General features: G+C 44.6%; 1 protein-coding gene across 1 annotated transcript in view; it reads right to left on the bottom strand.

Annotated features, from left to right (window-relative positions):
• SLC1A7 (solute carrier family 1 member 7) overlaps positions 1–12,889 on the bottom strand; it is a 101,551-nt gene extending 88,662 nt beyond the window's left edge. The window contains exons 1-2 of the mRNA XM_073642631.1: positions 12,563–12,889; positions 11,267–11,346 (exon numbers count right to left, since the gene is read on the bottom strand). Coding sequence (XP_073498732.1) covers positions 11,267–11,346; positions 12,563–12,703 — 221 coding nt within the window. The 5' untranslated portion in view covers positions 12,704–12,889. The remainder of the gene's footprint in view (positions 1–11,266; positions 11,347–12,562) is intronic.
• Between the last annotated feature and the right edge of the window lie 7,323 nt (positions 12,890–20,212).

Below are 20,212 nucleotides of genomic sequence, written 5' to 3'. Positions count from 1 at the left end.
TTACAACCTGAGTTTAAATATTTTTGTAATCCGATTTGTGTGTGATGCATCAGCACTAAATAGTCTAAGTTGGTGAAGTGAGAAAAATATAGGCAAAAATTTAATTTATGGATCAAATAACTAAAAATTGGCATGTGCATATGTATTCACCTCTTTTGCGATGAAGCCTCTAAAAATTTCTGGTGCAAGCAATTACCATCGTAAGTCACATGCTTAGTGAAAGGACGTCCCCCTGGGTGCAATCTAAGTGTCACATGTCTGTCACTATATACACTTTACCTTTTCTGAAAGCCACAGAGGCTGCAACACCATTAACAAGAGGCACCACTAACCAAACAACACCATGAAGACCAAGGAGATCTCCAAACAAGTCAGGGACAGAGTTGTTGAGAAGTACAAGTCAGGGTTGGGTTAAAGAAAAATATCCCAATCTCTGATGATTCCCCGGAGACACCATCAAATCCATTATCATCAAAAGGAAAGAACATGGTAGCACAACAAACCTGCCAAAAGAGGGCTGCCCACCAAAACACTCACCATTAATCAGAGAGGCAGCACAGAGACCAAAGGTAACCCTGAAGGAGCTACAGAGTTCCCAAACAGAGACTGGAGTATCTGTCCATACAACCACAATAAGCCGTAGACTCCATATAGGTGGCCTTTATGGAAGAGTGGGCAGAAAAAAGCCTTTACTTACATACAAAAATTGTAAGGCTCATTTTGAGTTTGTCAAAAGACATGTTAGAGACTCCACAAATGTATGGAGAACGGTGCTGTGGTCAGATGAGACCAAAATTTAACATTTTGGCCACCAAGGTAAACGCTATTGTAACGGGTCTGGGAGGTGGAACCTCAGAGCAACTATACAAGGGGCAGTCCTTGTAAGGAAGCGGGTGGCTCCCATGGAAGGCGGGTAGGTAGACACGGCAAGTGACGGCAGAGCCTCCAGGTAGGCTAGCAGGCAGGTAGCAGGTGAGCGCTCCCAGGTGAGCGAGTAAAAGTCTCTGGACAGGCAGGTGGTCACAGCAAGTGACGGCTAAGCCTCCAGGTAGGCTAGCAGGCAGATAGCAGGTGAGCGCTCCCAAGTGAGCGAGTAAGAATCTCTAGACAGGCAGGTGGTCACAGCAAGTGACGGCTGAGCCTCCAGGTAGGCTAGCAGGCAGGTAGCAGGTGAGCGCTCCCAGGTGAGCGAGTAAGAGTCTCTGGACAGGCAGGTGGTCACAGCAAGTGACGGCTGAGCCTCCAGGTAGGCTAGCAGGCAGGTAGCTGGTGAGCGCTCCCAGGTGAGCGAGTAAGAGTCTCTGGACAGGCAGGCAGGTATCAGGCAGGTATCTGGCAAGTACTTCCTGGTCTGCAGGCGGACTGATCCATAGACAGACTGGCAGGTGCTGGTAGGCAGACTGTCGGACCACAGGATTGCAAGCAGGTAGGCAGATATCAGGCAGGTATCAGGCAGTACCCCCCCTTTAGGCCTCCCCTTTTTTAGGCCAGAGAGAAATTTATCAAGGATAAGAGGGGCATGGATGTTCTCCCGGGGCTCACATGTTCTCTCCTCAGGACCAAACCCCTTCCAATCTACTAGAAAAAAGGTCTTTCCTCTTACCCTTTTGGTGGCCAGAATGCTCTCTACCTCAAACTCGTCTTCAGTGGAAACCGGAACAGGAGGCGTACCTGTAGACTTGGAAAAAGAGTTAAGTACCACGGGTTTGAGTAGAGATACATGGAAGGAGTTAGGAATCCGCAAGTTGGCCGGGAGTTTCAATTTATAGGCCACCGGGTTGATTTGTTTGATAACTTCCAGTGGGCCGATGAACCGAGGCCCTAACTTGTAGGAAGGAGTCTTGAGCCGGACATATTTGGACGAGAGCCAGACTTTATCTCCAGGACGGAATTGTGGTGGATCTAGACGTCTTTTGTCAGCCTGTTTTTTCATCCGCTCGGATAACCGAAGAAGTGCGGATCGGGTACTCTCCCAAATGGAGGAAAATTCACTAACGAGAGATTCCGCAGCCGGACTGTCCACCGAAGTGGAGACGGGAAACGGGATCCGAGGATGCTGACCGAAGACTACAAAAAACAGGGATTTGGAGGAAGATTCGCTCTCGTGATTATTGTAGGAAAATTCGGCCCACGGTAAAAGATCCACCCAGTCAGAATGGTGAGCATTAACAAAGTGCCGGAGGAAACTGGTTAAAATTTGGTTGATCCGCTCTACTTGGCCATTGGACTGTGGGTGATAGGCAGAAGAAAAGTCCAAGGTGACCCCCAGCAATTTACACATGGCTCGCCAGAAGAGAGAGGTGAATTGAACCCCTCGGTCGGATACAATGTGGAGAGGTAGACCATGAAGACGGAAAACATGATGGATAAAGTCTTTAGCTAACTCAGATGCAGACGGGAGACCCGGCAGGGGAATGAAGTGAGCCATCTTGGAAAAGCGGTCAGCGACCACCCAAATGACCGTACAACCAGCAGAGACAGGGAGATCCGTTATAAAGTCCATAGCTATATGCTGCCACGGGGCAGCAGGTACAGGAAGAGGAAGGAGGCGACCGGCTGGCAGGTGTCTCGGAACCTTGTTGCGGGCGCAGGACACACAGGCTGAAACAAAGTTTATTACGTCCTTGTGCAGGGTAGGCCACCAGTAATGCCGGGTAATAAGCTGGAGGGTCTTTTTCTGACCAGCATGGCCAGCTAGCTTAGACGAGTGACCCCAGTGTAGGACCTTCTCACGGTCAGGTACTGTTACGAACGTCTTACCGGGAGGAAGACGATTTAGATTCACGGGGGCCACCTGCATAACTCTGGCGGGGTCAATGATGTGCTTAGGCTCCTCCTCTAGATCAGAGACCAGAAAGGATCAGGACAAGGCATCAGCTTTGATGTTTTTGTCTGCCGGGCGAAAATGAAGAATGAAATCAAAGCGGGCGAAAAACAAGGACCACCGGGCTTGGCGCGGGTTAAGTCTCTGGGCGCTCTGGAGGTAAGCCAAGTTCTTGTCGTCCGTGTAAATTATTACCGGGTGAAGAGCCCCCTCAAGCAGGTAACGCCACTCCTCCAGTGCCAGCTTAATAGCCAATAATTCTCAGTCTCCTATAGAATAATTGCGCTCAGAAGAGGAGAAAAGTTTTGAGAAGAAGCCGCAGGTTACCATTCTTCCGGAAGACGACTTTTGGGTAAGTACCGCTCCGGCTCCGGAGGAGGAAGCGTCAACTTCTAGGAAGAATTGTTTGTTGCCGTCCAGAAGATGCAGCACCGGAGCGGAGGAGAAAGCTTGTTTTAAGGAAAGGAAGGCTTCCTCTGCTTCGGGCGGCCATTCTCTGGGATGAGCCCCCTTACGGGTGAGCGCAGAGATAGGGGCAGTCCGGGTAGAGAAGTGCGGTATGAAGAGGCGGTAGTAGTTGGCGAAGCCCAGGAACCGCTGAATAGCCTTCAACCCCTCTGGTCGGGGCCAGTTCTGGATGGCAGACAGTTTCTCAGGATCCATTCGTAGGCCGGTCTGAGAGATTATGTAGCCCAGAAACGGAAGTGAGGTCTGCTCAAAGAGGCACTTCTCATATTTAGCGTAGAGGTGGTTCTGCCTGAGCCTGAGCAGGACCTGACGAACGTCCCTCCGGTGAGTGGGAAGATCCGGAGAGAAGACCAGGATGTCGTCCAGGTACACCACCACGCAGGAGTAGAGAAGGTCACGGAAGATGTCATTGACCAACTCTTGAAAGACAGCGGGAGCGTTACAGAGACCGAAGGGCATTACAAGGTATTCATAGTGGCCGTCCCAGGTGTCGAATGCCGTCTTCCACTCATCCCCCTGACGGATACAGACCAGGTTATACGCCCCACGGAGGTCCAGCTTGGTGAAGATTCTAGCCCCCCTCAGACGGTCAAATAATTCAGGAATGAGCGGAAGGGGGTATTTATTTTTCACTGGGATCTGGTTAAGGCCTCTATAGTCTATACAGTGACGGACGAAGAAGAAGCCTGCTCCCGCCGGGGAGGTAGATTTCCAGATAAATCCCAGGGCCAGATTCTCCTCAATATATTCAGACATGGATCGGGTCTCAGCAGCGGACAAAGGGTAGATACGCCCACGGGGAGGAGTGGCGCCGGGTATCAGGTCGATTGGGCAGTCATATGGTCTATGAGGGGGTAATGTCTCTGCTTCTTTTTTATTAAAGACGTCCGCATAAGACCAATAGGGAACCGGTAGGCCGGGTAGATTGGCTGGGGAAGGAGAAGGACGGGCAGGATGAACGGGAACTAAACAAGTCTTATGGCAGTCCTGTCCCCAGCGAAGGACTTCTCCGGTCTGCCAATCAAGCACGGGTGCATGTTTCTGAAGCCAAGGTAGGCCTAGCAAGAGGGCGTGAGAGAGTCCAGGCAGAACATGAAAGAAGATGCTCTCAGAGTGCAACATTCCCACCTGCAGAGTTATGGATTCGGTGATGAGTTGGATGGGATGTGGCGACAGATAAGGGTACAGCCAGAGGTTTGGTGGGAATGCGGTATTTCTCTACAAGGGACTGAGAAATGAGATTTCCGGCAGCTCCAGAGTCAAGTTGAGCCAGTTCAAAATAACGGTTCTCTCCGCAGATGATAGAGACCGACAGCATCAGAGATGGAGAGGGTTTATTTTTGTCTAGGGCGACCTCTCTGAGCGATCCTAGACACAGGCGTTTCCCGACCTCTCTGGGCAGGAACGGATCCGGTGCTCCTTACTGCCACAGTAGAAGCAGCTCCCCTCGGCACGGCGTAATTCTTGACGGGTTTTGACCATCTTGGTCTGGTCGACCTGCATAGGCTCGGGTGAGTGCGCCTGGGGAGTAACGGAGGAAGTGACGGGTCTCTGGAAGGTAGGGGCAAGGCGTGGAAACCTCCTCTCACGGGTGACCTCTTTGGTGCGCTCCTGGAACCGGATGTCAATCCGGGTGGCAAGCGTTATTAAGTCGTCGAGAGTGGTAGGAATGTCCCGACCGGCGAGTTCATCTTTAATACGGCCGGACAGACCCTCCCAGAAGACGGACACCAGGGCGTCGTTATCCTAGGCAAGCTCTGAAGCAAGGGTACGGAACCGTATGGCATATTGGCCCACGGTGAGACCCCCTTGACGGAGGCGTAGCAGAGATGAGGCGGATGAAGTCTTCCGTCCTGGTTCGTCGAAGACTTTCCAGAAAGCCGTGAGAAAGGCTGGCAGGTTGGACACCAGGGGGTCTCCTCTCTCCCATAGAGGATTTAACCAAGCCAGCGCCTCCCCCGTGAGATGGTACATGATGAAGGCTACTTTGGCTCGGTCGGTGGAAAACTGGTGTGCCAACAGTTCGAAATGTAGAGTGCACTGATTAATGAAGCCCCGTGCCTGGACGGGATCTCCGCCAAAACGAGGTGGGGCGGAGAGGCGGGGACCGGGAAGAGATGCCATGGTATTGATGGGCAGCAGTGGTGCCAGGGTAGTAAGTGTGCGAGTGGAGGCAGCTCCCGATGAGGCAGTAAATGTGTCCAGGCGGGAGTTAACACTACGCAGGTGACTCAGGATGGACTCCTGTTGGGACCTCTGACGGGAAAGTTCATGACATAGGTCCGAGAGCGAGGGAGCTTGGGTGCCACCGGGTTCCATGGCCCGAGCAAACTGTAACGGGTCTGGGAGGTGGAACCTCAGAGCAACTATACAAGGGGCAGTCCTTGTAAGGAAGCGGGTGGCTCCCAGGGAAGGCGGGTAGGTAGACACGGCAAGTGGCGGCAGAGCCTCCAGGTAGGCTAGCAGGCAGGTAGCAGGTGAGCGCTCCCAGGTGAGTGAGTAAGAGTCTCTGGACAGGCAGGTGGTCACAGCAAGTGACGGCTGAGCCTCCAGGTAGGCTAGCAGGCAGGTAGCAGGTGAGCGCTCCCAGGTGAGTGAGTAAGAGTCTCTGGACAGGCAGGTGGTCACAGCAAGTGACGGCTGAGCCTCCAGGTAGGCTAGCTGGCAGGTAGCTGGTGAGTGCTCCCAGGTGAGCGAGTAAGAGTCTCTGGACAGGCAGGCAGGTATCAGGCAGGTATCTGGCAAGTACTTCCTGGTCCGCAGGCGGACTGATCCATAGACAGACTGGCAGGTGCTGGTAGGCAGACTGTCGGACCACAGGATTGCAAGCAGGTAGGCAGGAATCAGGCAGGAATCAGGCAGGTAACTGGTAACGGGACCTGAGGGCTGAAGCAGAGTTGATAGGCTTTGCAACAACATTGCTCGGGCACCTCCATTTTGGAGGAGGTGCCTTATATATGGTGAGATCCTCCGGCCATTGGCCGGGGACTCCTTAGGACGGCGCCCGCGGCCCCTTTAAGAGAGGGGGAGCGCGCGCGCGGCCTCCCTAAGCACAGTGGCCGGGAAGCAGCGCGCACTGCCAGCAGAGCGGGAGGAAGACGCCGGGCACGGAGCGGAGAGGTGAGGGGAATTGCGTCCCTGCCTAGCAGGAGGCAGGGACGCCGACGCTACAGCTATGTCTGGGGCCAAACCAATACATTTCATCAACCCAAGAACACCTTCCGCACAGTGAAACATGGTGGTGGCAGCATCATGTCGTTGGGATGTTTTAGGGCAGCAGGGACAAGGAAAATGGTCAAGTCAAGGGAAAGATGGATGGTGCAAAATACAGGGATATTCCTAAGCAAAACCTGTTTCAGTCTGTCAGGGATTTGAGACTGGGACAAAGGTTCACCTTCCAACAAGACAATGACCCAAAGCATACTGCTAAAGCAACACTCGGGGGGTTTATGGGGAAACGTCTACAGGTTTTGGAGTGGCCTAGTCACAGCCCAGACCTTAATCTAATAGGGAATCTGTGGTCAGACTTGAAGATTGATGTTCACCAGAGGAAACCATCTAACTTGATGGAGCTGGAGCAGTTTTGCCTTGAGGAATTCGCAAAAATCCCAGTGGCAAGATGTGGAAAACTCAGAGACTTATCCAAAGTGACTTGCAGCTGTAATTGCCGCAAAAGGAGGCTCTACAAAAGTACTGACTATAGGGGGGTGAATAGTTATGCACACTGAAGTTTTCAGTTTTTTGTCCTATTTGTTTTTTGCTTCACAATAAAAAAAAAAACAAATATTCACAGTTGTAGGCATGTTCTTTACTTGAACTGATGCAAACCCTCCAAAATACAGTGAAATTCCAGGTTGTGAGGCAGCAAAACATGAAAAATGCCAAGAGGGAGGGGGTGAATACTTTCACAAGCCACTGTATGCCTCAGATCAGGAGACCCTCTGAGCTTGGTATTGCGATCCGAGCACGGTCCATGTTTCATGGACCGTTAGAAGGGTTATCTAACAATAACCTGATTTTCAGAGTATCTCCATGCCAAGACCCCCAGCTGTAGTCTATAGGGGAAACCTGGCTGGGTTATATATCCCTGCAGCGCCACCATATAGGAAATTAAGCATTACACAGTGCCCATTCACATTAATGGACTGCCTGTGCAATGAGAGATACTCTTTGCAGCCATTTTTTACACTGGATAAGAGAGGAGGATCATGTACAAAAGACTTTCCTCTTTTAAACTTAGAATTTCCAAACATTATATATAAAAATGATTACCAGCAATGTTCATAATTATTAAGGTATGGCACTTCAATCAATAATGTAACAACCTATTTTCCAAGGTACCCAATTTTTACCCAAGAATAGAAGAGATCCATAATAACTAAAATATAAATAGTTTATTAATCCAAATTAATAAAAAGACATAAAAAAGTGTATAAGGGAATGCTTCAAAAAAAGGAACACAAAATACACTCTGTCAGGGAGATATTGAGAAAATATGAACCATTTCTCCCAAACCTCTCTTCACCCCTGCCTTATCTACCATTTGTCACAACAGAAGAGCTGACAGTCCAGTATTTGTGTCTCCGCAAATTATCAACTACAGCAGAAGTGAGTTGTAAAGCTATAACCTAATTAAAATGTGAGGGTCTTTCTCCCCTGGCAGCGGCAGGGGATGATTAGACACCGTCTTTCAATCAATTTACACGTAGCTGTTGAAGCTTGCTTCCCAGGACCAAGAAGGGAAATTAATAGAGGGTCCCAGGACGCCCAGCACCGAAATATGGAATAGTTCAAGTTCCATAACTCTGATAATAAGGGGACTCATGTTTTTAGTGGCAGGGTCAGCCATAGAAAAAGATGCTTATTTTTTCATAGCCTTAAGCCCCTCCGGGGAGCTGTAGCACAAGAGCACAAGAATAAAGGATTGCAGCTTCGCCATGTGTGGTCTCTAAATGAAGGTAAAATCACAATAGAAAATATGGTATCACTTTTGGGCTTCTGGGATCAACCAGTGATAAGTTATCCCAAGAACCAGATATCTTAAATAAAATGTGCAGGCTAAAGTCCAGCCCCGTGATGTCAGCACACGGGGTGTGTGGGCAGATCTTCCCTTAGGCATAAAAGAGTCCACGGAGGATAGATGAGCATTCTTTTCCAGGGGGGTATAGATACTATAAGCAAGGGATCGCGTTTGGTAAACCTCAAATCAAATTGGGGAGCCCCTCCTCCAGCTATACTGATTCGTCCCTGCAAACTCTATAGTAAGTTTCTTCTGTAATCCTGTTTATTTTATGTAACTGTCTATTCTGTATTGTAAATGTCCATTTGTAAAATTTTGTATATTTTTCATAACACTGCCTCCCTTTGGGATTAAATATAAAATTTAATAGTTCTGCTTCTTTTGTCCTGTAATCGTTCCCTACCCCGAAGCCATATACGCTACCAGAACGCAGGCGTCCAACCAGGCCTGTATTATATTTCAAATCTGGCCAGTGGTGGCAGAGAATAATAATAATTGGGCTATCGTGAAGCGGACAGTGACCATATAGGGGGCGTATACACATATTCCATGCAATGGAATCCAGAGGTGTGACGCCATACGCTCACTGGTCGCTTGCCGATACCTACATAGTGAGTAGTGGGGACTGAGTGCTTGCAGATCCCTGATGAAATCCTGACAGAGTGACGGCAACAGCGAGATATTGCGTGATCTCCCCGGTGTCATCTCTCTTATGTCTCTGACACACTCGGCATTTGATACTTGGTGACTAATCAAGTATATGGCATAGTGTCAGATTAAGGGGTGACAATATGTTACAGTCAAAAGGTTTATTAAAAATTCTATGATTCCCCTTTAAGACGCCTGCCTAAACTCTCGATCACCCTCCATCACCATGCCCGAGATGTAAGTAAAAATAGAGGTTGGTATAAATTTACCTGCAGCAGCCGGGCCACCCCAGGAAGAAGCAAGGCGAAACGCGCGTCAGAGTGAAGGGACACAATGCCCACTCTCTTCCTGTGCCTTGGTGAATGCTGCAGCTTTAAAGGGATTTCAATATTGATGGTCTTAGGAAAGGTTAGTAATATTTTATTTTTATTACTTTGTTGCCTATGTAAACATTGAAGAAGACATGCAGATTCATTGTGCTGATCAGCTGTCTTCCGTGATTGGACCTTATGGATCAAAATTAATGATCTGTTCTAAGCACAGGTCATTTATATGTATTCCCTGGGAAATGCATTTAAAGGGAATCTGTCAGTAAAGTCAACCGCCCTCTGAACCCTCAAAACAAAATGGATTATATGGGCATGCAGTCCATGGAAATGTAAATCCATCGACACCTTTATATCTATCTGTTTCTGCATTCCCGAGAAATTAGCTTTTTAGTTCCTATGAAAATGAGATGTTACGTGCTCTGGGCCTGACTGAGCACTTATCAAGCCATGGGCACTAGAGCTTGTTCTTCCGCTGAGGACCAGCCTCTTTAGCTTGATTGGCAGCCTGGTGCCGGATATCACACAGTGTCCTATCAATCAAGCTAAAGAGGCTGGTGCTGGGTCAGGGAGCAAGCCCTAAAGGCAGTGACCTTTTAAGTGCTCTTTCAGGCCCAGAGAACTAAACACCTCATTTACATAAGAATTGAAACACTAATTTTTCGGGAATGCAGAAACACATAGAAGATATAAAGGTGCCGATGGATTTACATTTCCAATTGCAGCATGACCATATATCCCTTTTGGGCTCTTGAACTTACTGACAGACTCTCTTTAATTGATTTAAAACTGAATATATAAAGCCTATGGACACATTTTAAATTGAAGAAATAATTTTGTCATATGTTACTGGTAACCTTTAATTAAAGGGAACCTTTTGGCTTCCACAGGCACCCCCAAACCGCAAAATATCTTTACTGAACCCTTTATATACTTTCTAACAAGCCCCTTTTCGTAGCTTATAGATTTTCATATGATCATAAAATTCATTTTAAAACTGATCTATAGCGTTCAAACTCCTTGGCCATGCACAAATGCGCCAATGAAGCCGTGGAGCATACACCCAGTTTTACTGTTCATTGCAAGGGATGCTGAGCCCAACAATATTGGGAGATGTCTGTTATTGACTTGCTCTGGTCTGATTTGTAAATCGGAACAGACGAGTGCACGCTGCGTTTTTTTTTTCATCAAGACGTGAAAAATTCTTGGTGTGCACAGGCAGTGTCGGACTGGGATGCCAAAGGCCTACCAGTAACAGTGACTTTGAGGGGCCCATTATTCACCTGCATGCAAATATTACACTACCCTTGTTCACAAATTTACCTATACCTCTATATAATAATAAACTGGGTATTTTGGTAAATGAATGATAATATGCTGCTTTTATGTACCAAGTGAATCAAGTGAATTATGCCAAGTACTGCCCATACAGTGAGGTTGAGGGCTCATGTCTGCACACAGGCCCACCGGGGAATTTCACTGTTCCCTTATGGGCCAAACCGAGCCTGTTGCACGGGCATGCTAGTTATTATTGGAACAGTGTGCTGTCCGATGAGCACGTTCCCAAAAAAATCTGTGGAAAGGTGAACATAGTTATTAATTACTATCGAAACCGTGGTTGAAATCAAAATTGATCCATCATTTGCCTATACCATACACCCCTGGCAATCCAATGGCCGCTCATATAACCACCCATCCCTTAAGATTAGGAATAATGAAAGAGCTCTGTGTTATACATGGTTCTTACAGTGCGAATACAAAACTGATACTTTTGGATGGTGTGAGTTGACCCCAGCCACCATAGTTATTGGGTTCCATAGTTGTGGTGCAAGAGACACCAATGCTATTGTGTTCCAGATCTTTTACAATATCACATCTTACAATTTTGCAAAAAATATATAAACAACGCAAAAATGCAAAAAAAAAAAAAATCCAATATGCCCCAAAAAACGAAGGAGACACAACAATATTTTATTTTACCTCGATACCACAAGGGGTAGGATGAGCATCTTCAGCATCCGCATAAGAAGTTCTCCAGGAAACTGAAAGTAACTAATCTCCTGTACAACATAAGACAAAGAGAGGTCCATCAGGGTCAGGTTAGAACAACCCTAGAGGAGAAATCGTTCACACATTTATTTTCACGTGACGGCCCTAATATAGTTAAGTGATTTATGAGATCTTGTTGTTGGTGCACAGAGGGGTCGGACATCTCACGCTCTAATGATGGCCGTGGATGACCTTCTTCTGCCGACCTAACGAACATACAATAAGTGATTAAACCGGTAACTAGTTTTCACATTTTTAAGACCCAGATTTATTTATTTTTAATGCATACACCATTGTGTCCAACTTTACCCAACTATATCTACGCTATGAGACACTGTCAGCGTGTCCCAAAATCTGTTGTATTGTATGGAGCTCTGCATGCACGGTACAATATTTTGGCCCAATGTAATGATTACTCTGAGAACCGCACTATATCTTGATAAATATCAAGATCTGCAGAAGGTCATAAGCGCTCAGTAATGCAATATGTGGGGCAATCTCCTTGAGCTGATGTGTGCTGTGGACAGCTGTGTTGGCAGCATTTTTGGCAGTGTGGCAATAGTATATCCCTCATTATATATATATTTGATATCTCACTGTGTATGGCTTTACCATGTATGACCATTATATGATAAGATGAAAAACTTTGAGTAAAAAAAACAAAATGCAAAGTTGTAATTCTTGCAAAATTTGGGAGAAGATCTGATTACAAATTGTTTCAATGACATAAAATTGTAAAAGATAAAAAACATTTTTAAATTTAAATCTGCAATGGATCACAGTAAAAGACGACATGCGTGTCATAAAAAAAGTCACATTTCCTAAATCTCTAAATTTGGAAATGACATTTCCCCGTTCTGTCATCATCTTTTCAAGCTCCACCCTAAATAATTAAGACCCAGACATTTTTGATCACAATAATTGGGATGTTCACAATTTTGGGGAGAGGAATATGAAAAATATAGATACAGATACATTACATGGAGATTCAAAATTATTAAATAAAGAGGAATACATATTTTAAAAATTGGATTAGAAGTTGTCCTATATGTAGACCGCACAGTTCTTTCTGGTGGCAATGTCCCCTTTCAAGTAACTATATGTACACGCAACTGTCCGCACATCCATTTTAATCTAGTGCACGTCAGTATTCTGCTAGTAGAGTATTTGCAAATTTGTAATCCCTTCCAAATACACAATCCATTCCTCACGTTGCATAATACTAACCTGCTCAGAGAGACGTCTCGTCCTAAGGAAAAATCCCAAGAGGCATCCCACAATTACAGAAAGCACCGAAAGAATAAGCAGGCCATTCCTCTTGCACACATCCTTGGCTCTAGCCAATACTGCATCCAGTGCCCCTGCCATTGTGTCCCAAAAATGCCCAGGGGATGATCGGCGTCCCACAGAGGGACTACGCCACTCCGGGAAAAGCCAACTCACGTTCCCTAGAGATCAGATCAAAGCCAGCACAGGCTGGCCAGCCCACAAGGTCACCCCTCACCCATAAGCCATGCAGCTGGCATTACTGTCCCAAATTAATACCCCAATCCTATTACTGACTTCATCATTAGGAGCCTGGGAGGAGATTAGGGAGCTTGGGATAATTTGAAAAGAATATGGCTGCACAACAACAAGACATTCATATGAGGGAGAGCTCTCCGTGACTGCGGCAATATTATCAGTCCGCAGTGTAGGAAATAGATTGCTTGTAAAAGAATAATAATAATAATAGTAATGTCAAGCCCTGAAGCAGTTTTTTTTTTTATTATAGACATGCAATGGTTAATGTGAAATAAAAAGGATTATGAATAATATTTTAGTAAAAAATATAGGAGTTGTCACTTTATAATTAAAAATGATGCAACTTCGTAACATACATGTATCAGTTCAGCACTATTTTCAAGGTCTACATTTAGCAATGCTGATGGAGTGATGTATTTGCTGCAGTCTCTGCATTGCATTTTCCAATGCAGATATACTGCAGATTTCACTCTTTGCATTGCAACGATGCAAGCTCTGCAGACAAGATATCAAGCTTTGCAGATGAGAATATGCCTAAATGCCGTGACAGTACATATGCCATTGCCAGCATTATTATTATTATTATGCTTATTCATATATTATTTAACGCAATCATATTCTATATAATATATTACATATATTTACAGACAACATCATCACTGTCCCCATTGGGGCTCACAATCTAGATTCCCTATCAGGATGTCTTTGGAGTGTGGGAGGAAACCGGAGAACCAGGAGAAAACATACAAACTCGCTGCAGATGTTGTTCTTGGTGGAATTTAAACCCAGGACCCCAGCGCTGCAAGGCTGCAGTGCTAACTACTGAGGGAATTTGCTTACTGCAAAACTATAGTAGCCCTCTAAGGATATTGTCACGATGGTGTTGGGACTATGGGCGCTAACCAAGTCCCTTGAACAAGGGGTGACCTAGTCTATCCCTGTCCCCTGGATTACTCCTGAAGGTGGAGAAGCTGGATTCACGTGCCTTGCTATGCTCCTATATCAACCATATGGTATGTAAAAGGATTGGCGTGCACACAATTGATGGGCGAGGTGCTGGTGGAACGAGGTATGGTACCCACAGATCAATAGATTAAAGATTCACTGCACACTCTGGGCTTGGGTGATGAACAGTTTATTGATTCTCCATGATAAGCAGAATTCAAACGTGCAAGAACATTTTTATGCTTGAATGTGACCAGATATAGATAACGTTTCGACCCTAGTGGGTCCTAGTGAAGCTCCCTGACGCCGTGATAATAAGCAACCCTCTGTTTCCCTGTTGTGCATTTTGACCAGCCTTTTGCCAAAACCTCTTATCCTTGGACTTGGTTCCATTGAATTCCATTTACTATTCTACATTCAAATGACGCTTTGAAAAAGATCCACTAGGGTTGAAACGTTATCTATATCTGGTCACCTTCAAGCATAAAAATGCTCTTTCACGTTTGAATTCTGCTTGTCACGGAGAATCAATAAACTGTTCATCACTCAAGCCCAGAGTGTGCGGTGAATCTTTAACCTATACCAACCATAATCTGTCCCCTTCCCCACCCAGGGAGGTGGGATGCTGAAGTGTATAGGAACACACTAACCAGACAAGCAAGGGAAGATGGACAGGGATAAATGAAAATACTAACCATACAAAATTCACACATCAAACAACACAGTGGGACACTGGGGAGTTTAAGGAAGGAGAAACCAAAAAAGAGAGGATGAGGATGTGCACACAAACAAAACTCCAAGCAACAATCTCCTGAACAATCTCCAAACGCCAACTCCAACCACGAACTACACCTCCAACTCCAGAACCAGACAGTAAGAACTAACACTGGTAATCCCTAAATGCTAGAGGCGAGCATATATAGCAGAGGAGAGTGGCCAACACTAAACAGCTGAGATAATTCAGGTAGGAAAGCTCCAAGAGACCAACTGAACAGATTAACCCTTGCACTCCTAGCAAGGAAAAAACCTGCACTGTTTAATACATGGTGAAGTGCTTCTAACCAATGCAGGAGTTCGTGAATCCAGACACTGCGGTCTTCTGGCCCCTTTCTGTCGCGGTACTCCCATGACAGATATGTTCACATTGGATGGATATGCTACAGATTTTCCATTAGGATTTACAAGCAGAAAATCCACAGCTGCATTACTGCAGCAGCAAAGTGGATATGAAATTTTACCAAGTTTCATCTAGACAGGCAGGAAAAAATCCAAAGTGGAAATCTTCAGAATGTCAATTTATGCTTCAATTTTTCAGCTTTGAAATGCATAGCGTGAAGTCCCTGACAAATCTGCATAAAAATCCAAGACAAAACTGCCTTTGGATATAAACAGAAATGTTCCCATACATTTGGAAATTTTGTGCACAGATTAAAAATGCAACAAAAAATATATTATGTAAGTCAATAGTGTCAGTCGTGTGATGTATGCAGCACACATACAGTATACAAACTAAAGCCACAGCGCAGATGCAAAAATAGCCTTAAAGGAGTTATATGAAGTTGTACTATAGGATAAAGTCGTTAGGGGTCTGACCGCTGGGACCCTCATCCATCCTCAAAAAAGGGCTCTGCAGAGCATGCACATCTCTGATTCATTAATTCTCCACGGGACAGCGCTCAGCTATCGCCAGCTGTCCCATGGAGCATTAATGGAGTGGGGCTGTGCAGAGCCATGTTCTTAGGATTGAGGGGGGTCCTAGCGGTTGGACCTCCAGCAAACAGGACATTATCCCCTATCTAATAGAGGTTTCAGAAACGAACGATACATATAAGAATCTCATTTCTAGCTGTAGATTCTGATACTGCAGCACATTTTCATGTGGCCCTTTGGGTATGCTCCTCTAAGTTACTTGTTTGTATAGACATGAACAAAAAATAATTGTCACGCCAGGTGTGGGAAGACTTAGTGCAACACAGAGGGAAAAGTGAAAGGGAGTCCAGACACTAGGGAAAGGGGGAAGTGGAGATCTCCTAGTCTAGTCTAGCGTCACACTGTCTCAACTACCGGCCCTATATAGCCTCTTCAGCAATCGCCGCACGCGTGCCTTGCCCTACTCTCCCTGGCATATGGCTACACCTCGGGATGGAAGGAGATGAGCACTAGTCAACCTCCACTAAACTCTGTAGACAACAAGGGTAGACAAAACAGGGGGAAATAGCTTAGCTTTAGATGAACTCCAAATAAGCACACGGCCTCAAGCTCCAGAGAGGACAAAGTACTGCTCCTGCTAAGCTTCACAAGTAGAAATGAGTATAACCGGCGACTCCCTCTTAGACACACCAGGTATATATACACCCAGGCCAGAGAGCTAATTAGCAAGAGAGGGGTAGCCGCTCGGTCCTAAAGACAGCCTCTTATCTAAGAAACTGTCTGCAATGCCAAACATAGAGATCCCCTGCAACCCACTGCAGGGTGACTGTCTGTCACCTCTGACACACCCGTGCCAATAATAGTACCGCCTCCAGGTAAACAGCGGAAAACACAAAAACAGCAAGAGACATTGCAAATATAAATGGCAAAATACTGTGTTCAAATATTTTTCGCAAAAGGAGTTTAATTATTTAGTTACATGCAGCGCCCAGATAAATTCGACCAAAATGTGCCAAGATAAATAAGTGATGAAATCAATAAATAGATGTACGTAAAGATGGCATATTTACAGTGCCACACAGCGCCTATACAAGAGTGCCATGCCCAGAGGTGTAAAACAAACATTTCTCCTCCCTACACTCGTCTTTTTTCCTTTGCACCGACCAAATTATATTTTGAACGAAATAAATTTAGTTAACAAACTATATGTAATATAAGGTGCAGGACAATACCCCACCTAAGAATCTGTGATTTATTTGGTTTTTTATCCGTACACACCCCTACTCTCCCCAAAAAAATTTAATAAAAGTAATCCTTAGACTATATGACCCTCAAGGGGTTGAACACTACATTTATTTAGCGTAAAAATAGCCTCTGGTGGTCCTAAAATAAAAAAGTGCATTATCATCGCCTGGACCCCCCCGCTATTCCTTGGAGTCTCCTGCTGGTGACGTTGTCAGTTGCTGATCTAATGACTTCCTCTAAGGCCTCATTCAGACTTCCTTGTTTCACGCATCTGTTGAATGTATGATTTTCATGGATAGAACACGTGCCCATTATGTGTGTCCGTGTTTTGAACATGTATTCACGGAAACGTGTATTTTTGTTTACCGCTATCATTAATGAAAACTACCAATACAAGTCTATGGGTCCATGAAAATCACGGACAACACATGGATGGCATCTGTTTGCTGTCCGTGATTAACAATGGATAGGAGAAGCTTTGTAATGTATTCATCCATATGAAAATCATGGACTAAACACTGATGGGATAAACAGACACACGGATTAAACACTGATGGGATAAACTGACACACGGACTAAATACTGATGGAAAAAAATTACACGTGGACTAAACACTGATGAGAAAAACTAACACTCGGACTAAGCACTGATGGGAAAAACTGACACACGGACTAAACACTGATGGGAAAAACTGACACACGGACTAAAAACTGATGGGATAAACTGACACACGGACTAAAAACTGATGGGAAAAACTGACACACGGACTAAAAACTGATGGGATAAACAGACACACGGACTAAAAACTGATGGGAAAAACTGACACACGGACTAAAAACTGATGGGAAAAACTGACACACGGACTAAATACTGATGGGAAAAACTGACACACGGACTAAAAACTGATGGGAAAAACTGACACACGGACTAAACACTGATGAGAAAAACTGACACACGGACTAAACACTGATGAGAAAAACTGACACACGGACTAAACACTGATGAGAAAAACTGACACACGGACTAAACACTGATGAGAAAAACTGACACGGAGTAAAAATAGATGGTAAAAACAGACACACGGACTAAACACTGATGGGAAAAACTGACACAGACTAAAAACTGATGGGAAAAACTGACACACGGACTAAAAACGGATGGGAAAAACTGACACACGGACTAAACACTGATGGGAAAAACTGACACACGGACTAAAAACTGATGGGAAAAACTGACACACGGACTAAAAACTGATGGGATAAACTGACACACGGACTAAAAACTGATGGGAAAAACTGACACACGGACTAAAAACTGATGGGAAAAACTGACACACGGACTAAATACTGATGGAAAAAAATTACACGTGGACTAAACACTGCTGGGAAAAACTGACACACGGACTAAACACTGATGGGAAAAACTGACACACGGACTAAACACTGATGGGAAAAACTGACACACAGACTAAAAACTGATGGGAAAAACTGACACACGGACTAAACACTGATGGGATAAACTGACACACGGACTAAAAACTGATGGGAAAAACTGACACACGGACTAAACACTGATGGGATAAACTGATACATGGACTAAAAACTGATGGGATAAACTGATACATGGACTAAAAACTGATGGGATAAACTGACACACGGACTAAACACTGATGGGATAAACTGATACATGGACTAAAAACTGATGGGATAAACTGACACACGGACTAAACACTGATGAGAAAAACTAACACACGGACTAAACACTGATGGGAGAAACTAACACACAGACTAAAAACTGATGGGAAAAACTGACACACGGACTAAACACTGATGGGATAAACTGATACATGGACTAAAAACTGATGGGATAAACTGATACATGGACTAAAAACTGATGGGATAAACTGACACACGGACTAAACACTGATGGGATAAACTGATACATGGACTAAAAACTGATGGGATAAACTGACACACGGACTAAACACTGATGAGAAAAACTAACACACGGACTAAACAGTGATGAGAAAAACTAACACACGGACTAAACACTGATGGGATAAACTGACACACGGACTAAAAACTGATGGGAAAAACTGACACACGGACTAAACACTGATGGGATAAACTGATACATGGACTAAAAACTGATGGGATAAACTGATACATGGACTAAAAACTGATGGGCTAAACTGACACACGGACTAAACACTGATGGGATAAACTGATACATGGACTAAACACTGATGGGATAAACTGACACACGGACTAAAAACTGATGGGAAAAACTGACACACGGACTAAACACTGATGGGATAAACTGATACATGGACTAAAAACTGATGGGATAAACTGATACATGGACTAAAAACTGATGGGATAAACTGACACACGGACTAAACACTGATGGGATAAACTGATACATGGACTAAAAACTGATGGGATAAACTGACACACGGACTAAAAACTGATGGGAAAAACTGACACACGGACTAAACACTGATGAGAAAAACTGAAGCTGAAAAAACGTGTACAGATTATTTTGTCTGTAATTATCATCATTTTACAGTGAATGCAGCTGATGTCTTCGTATCAGAATTATGGGCTGCAGACATGGATCACTTATAATCATAATGATTTATTATGGATTTTCCAAAAATATTATATCTGTGATTTTTTGGTAAGATGTCCAGAAGAAAAAAATCAAGTTGGCGACCCAACCAGCTGGATCTCAGCGTAATGCAGGTGAATAGTTTTGCATTGCAACCTGCAAAGTTCTGTTATTGCTATAGGCAAGTTGCAAAAAATTCCCTCCTGGTTCTGACATTTTTTGCAAGCTGCTTGTCAAGTACAGTTTACAATGTGACTCCATGCACTTTTTTTACGCTGCAATGTAGCAGAGGCATACAGCGATCTTTGTTGGGTCCCAAATCGAGTTATGATTTAGCTGGAAGAAGAAAAAAAAATTTCATATGGGACACTAGCAAGTAGCAGACATGGAACAGAACTCGTCCCACAAATAATATATAATAATATTAATAATAATAAAATTATAAAAATAATAACAAAAGAAATAAGCCGCACATCTATGTTGATGGCAAAATAAAAAAAGCTCTAGCTCCAGCAGTGTGGCAACAAAAGCCGGGTAAAGTGACCGGTAAAAATTACAACCAAAATATAGACATTAAAAAATATAGATAATAATATTAATAAAAATAATAACAAAAATTAATTTTTTTTACATTTAACATCTGTTCCAAAATGTTGCAAGAAAACAAACAAACAAAACAAGAAATAAAAAAATATCTTGCAAAATTTGCTTTCTATTTCTGAGAGGGGATGAATAATTGAAAATCTGCCAGCAGTAGTGAGTGACTGCGGCCACTGAGCAGGGAGGAAGCGCTGACTTTCTGCATGGTCATGTGACATTCCCGGAACTTTCGATTCTGCAGAACGTTTCCGGGGGAGCAGAATTCCGCGTTACATCTAACCATGATTTGAAGCCGGGGAGGAC

The sequence above is a fragment of the Phyllobates terribilis genome, unplaced genomic scaffold (assembly GCF_046119375.1).
Source record: "Phyllobates terribilis strain yellow unplaced genomic scaffold, ASM4611937v1 Scaffold_8__6_contigs__length_399053987, whole genome shotgun sequence".
NCBI lineage: Eukaryota > Metazoa > Chordata > Amphibia > Anura > Dendrobatidae > Phyllobates > Phyllobates terribilis.
This window is presented reverse-complemented; position numbering and strand designations above follow the sequence as displayed.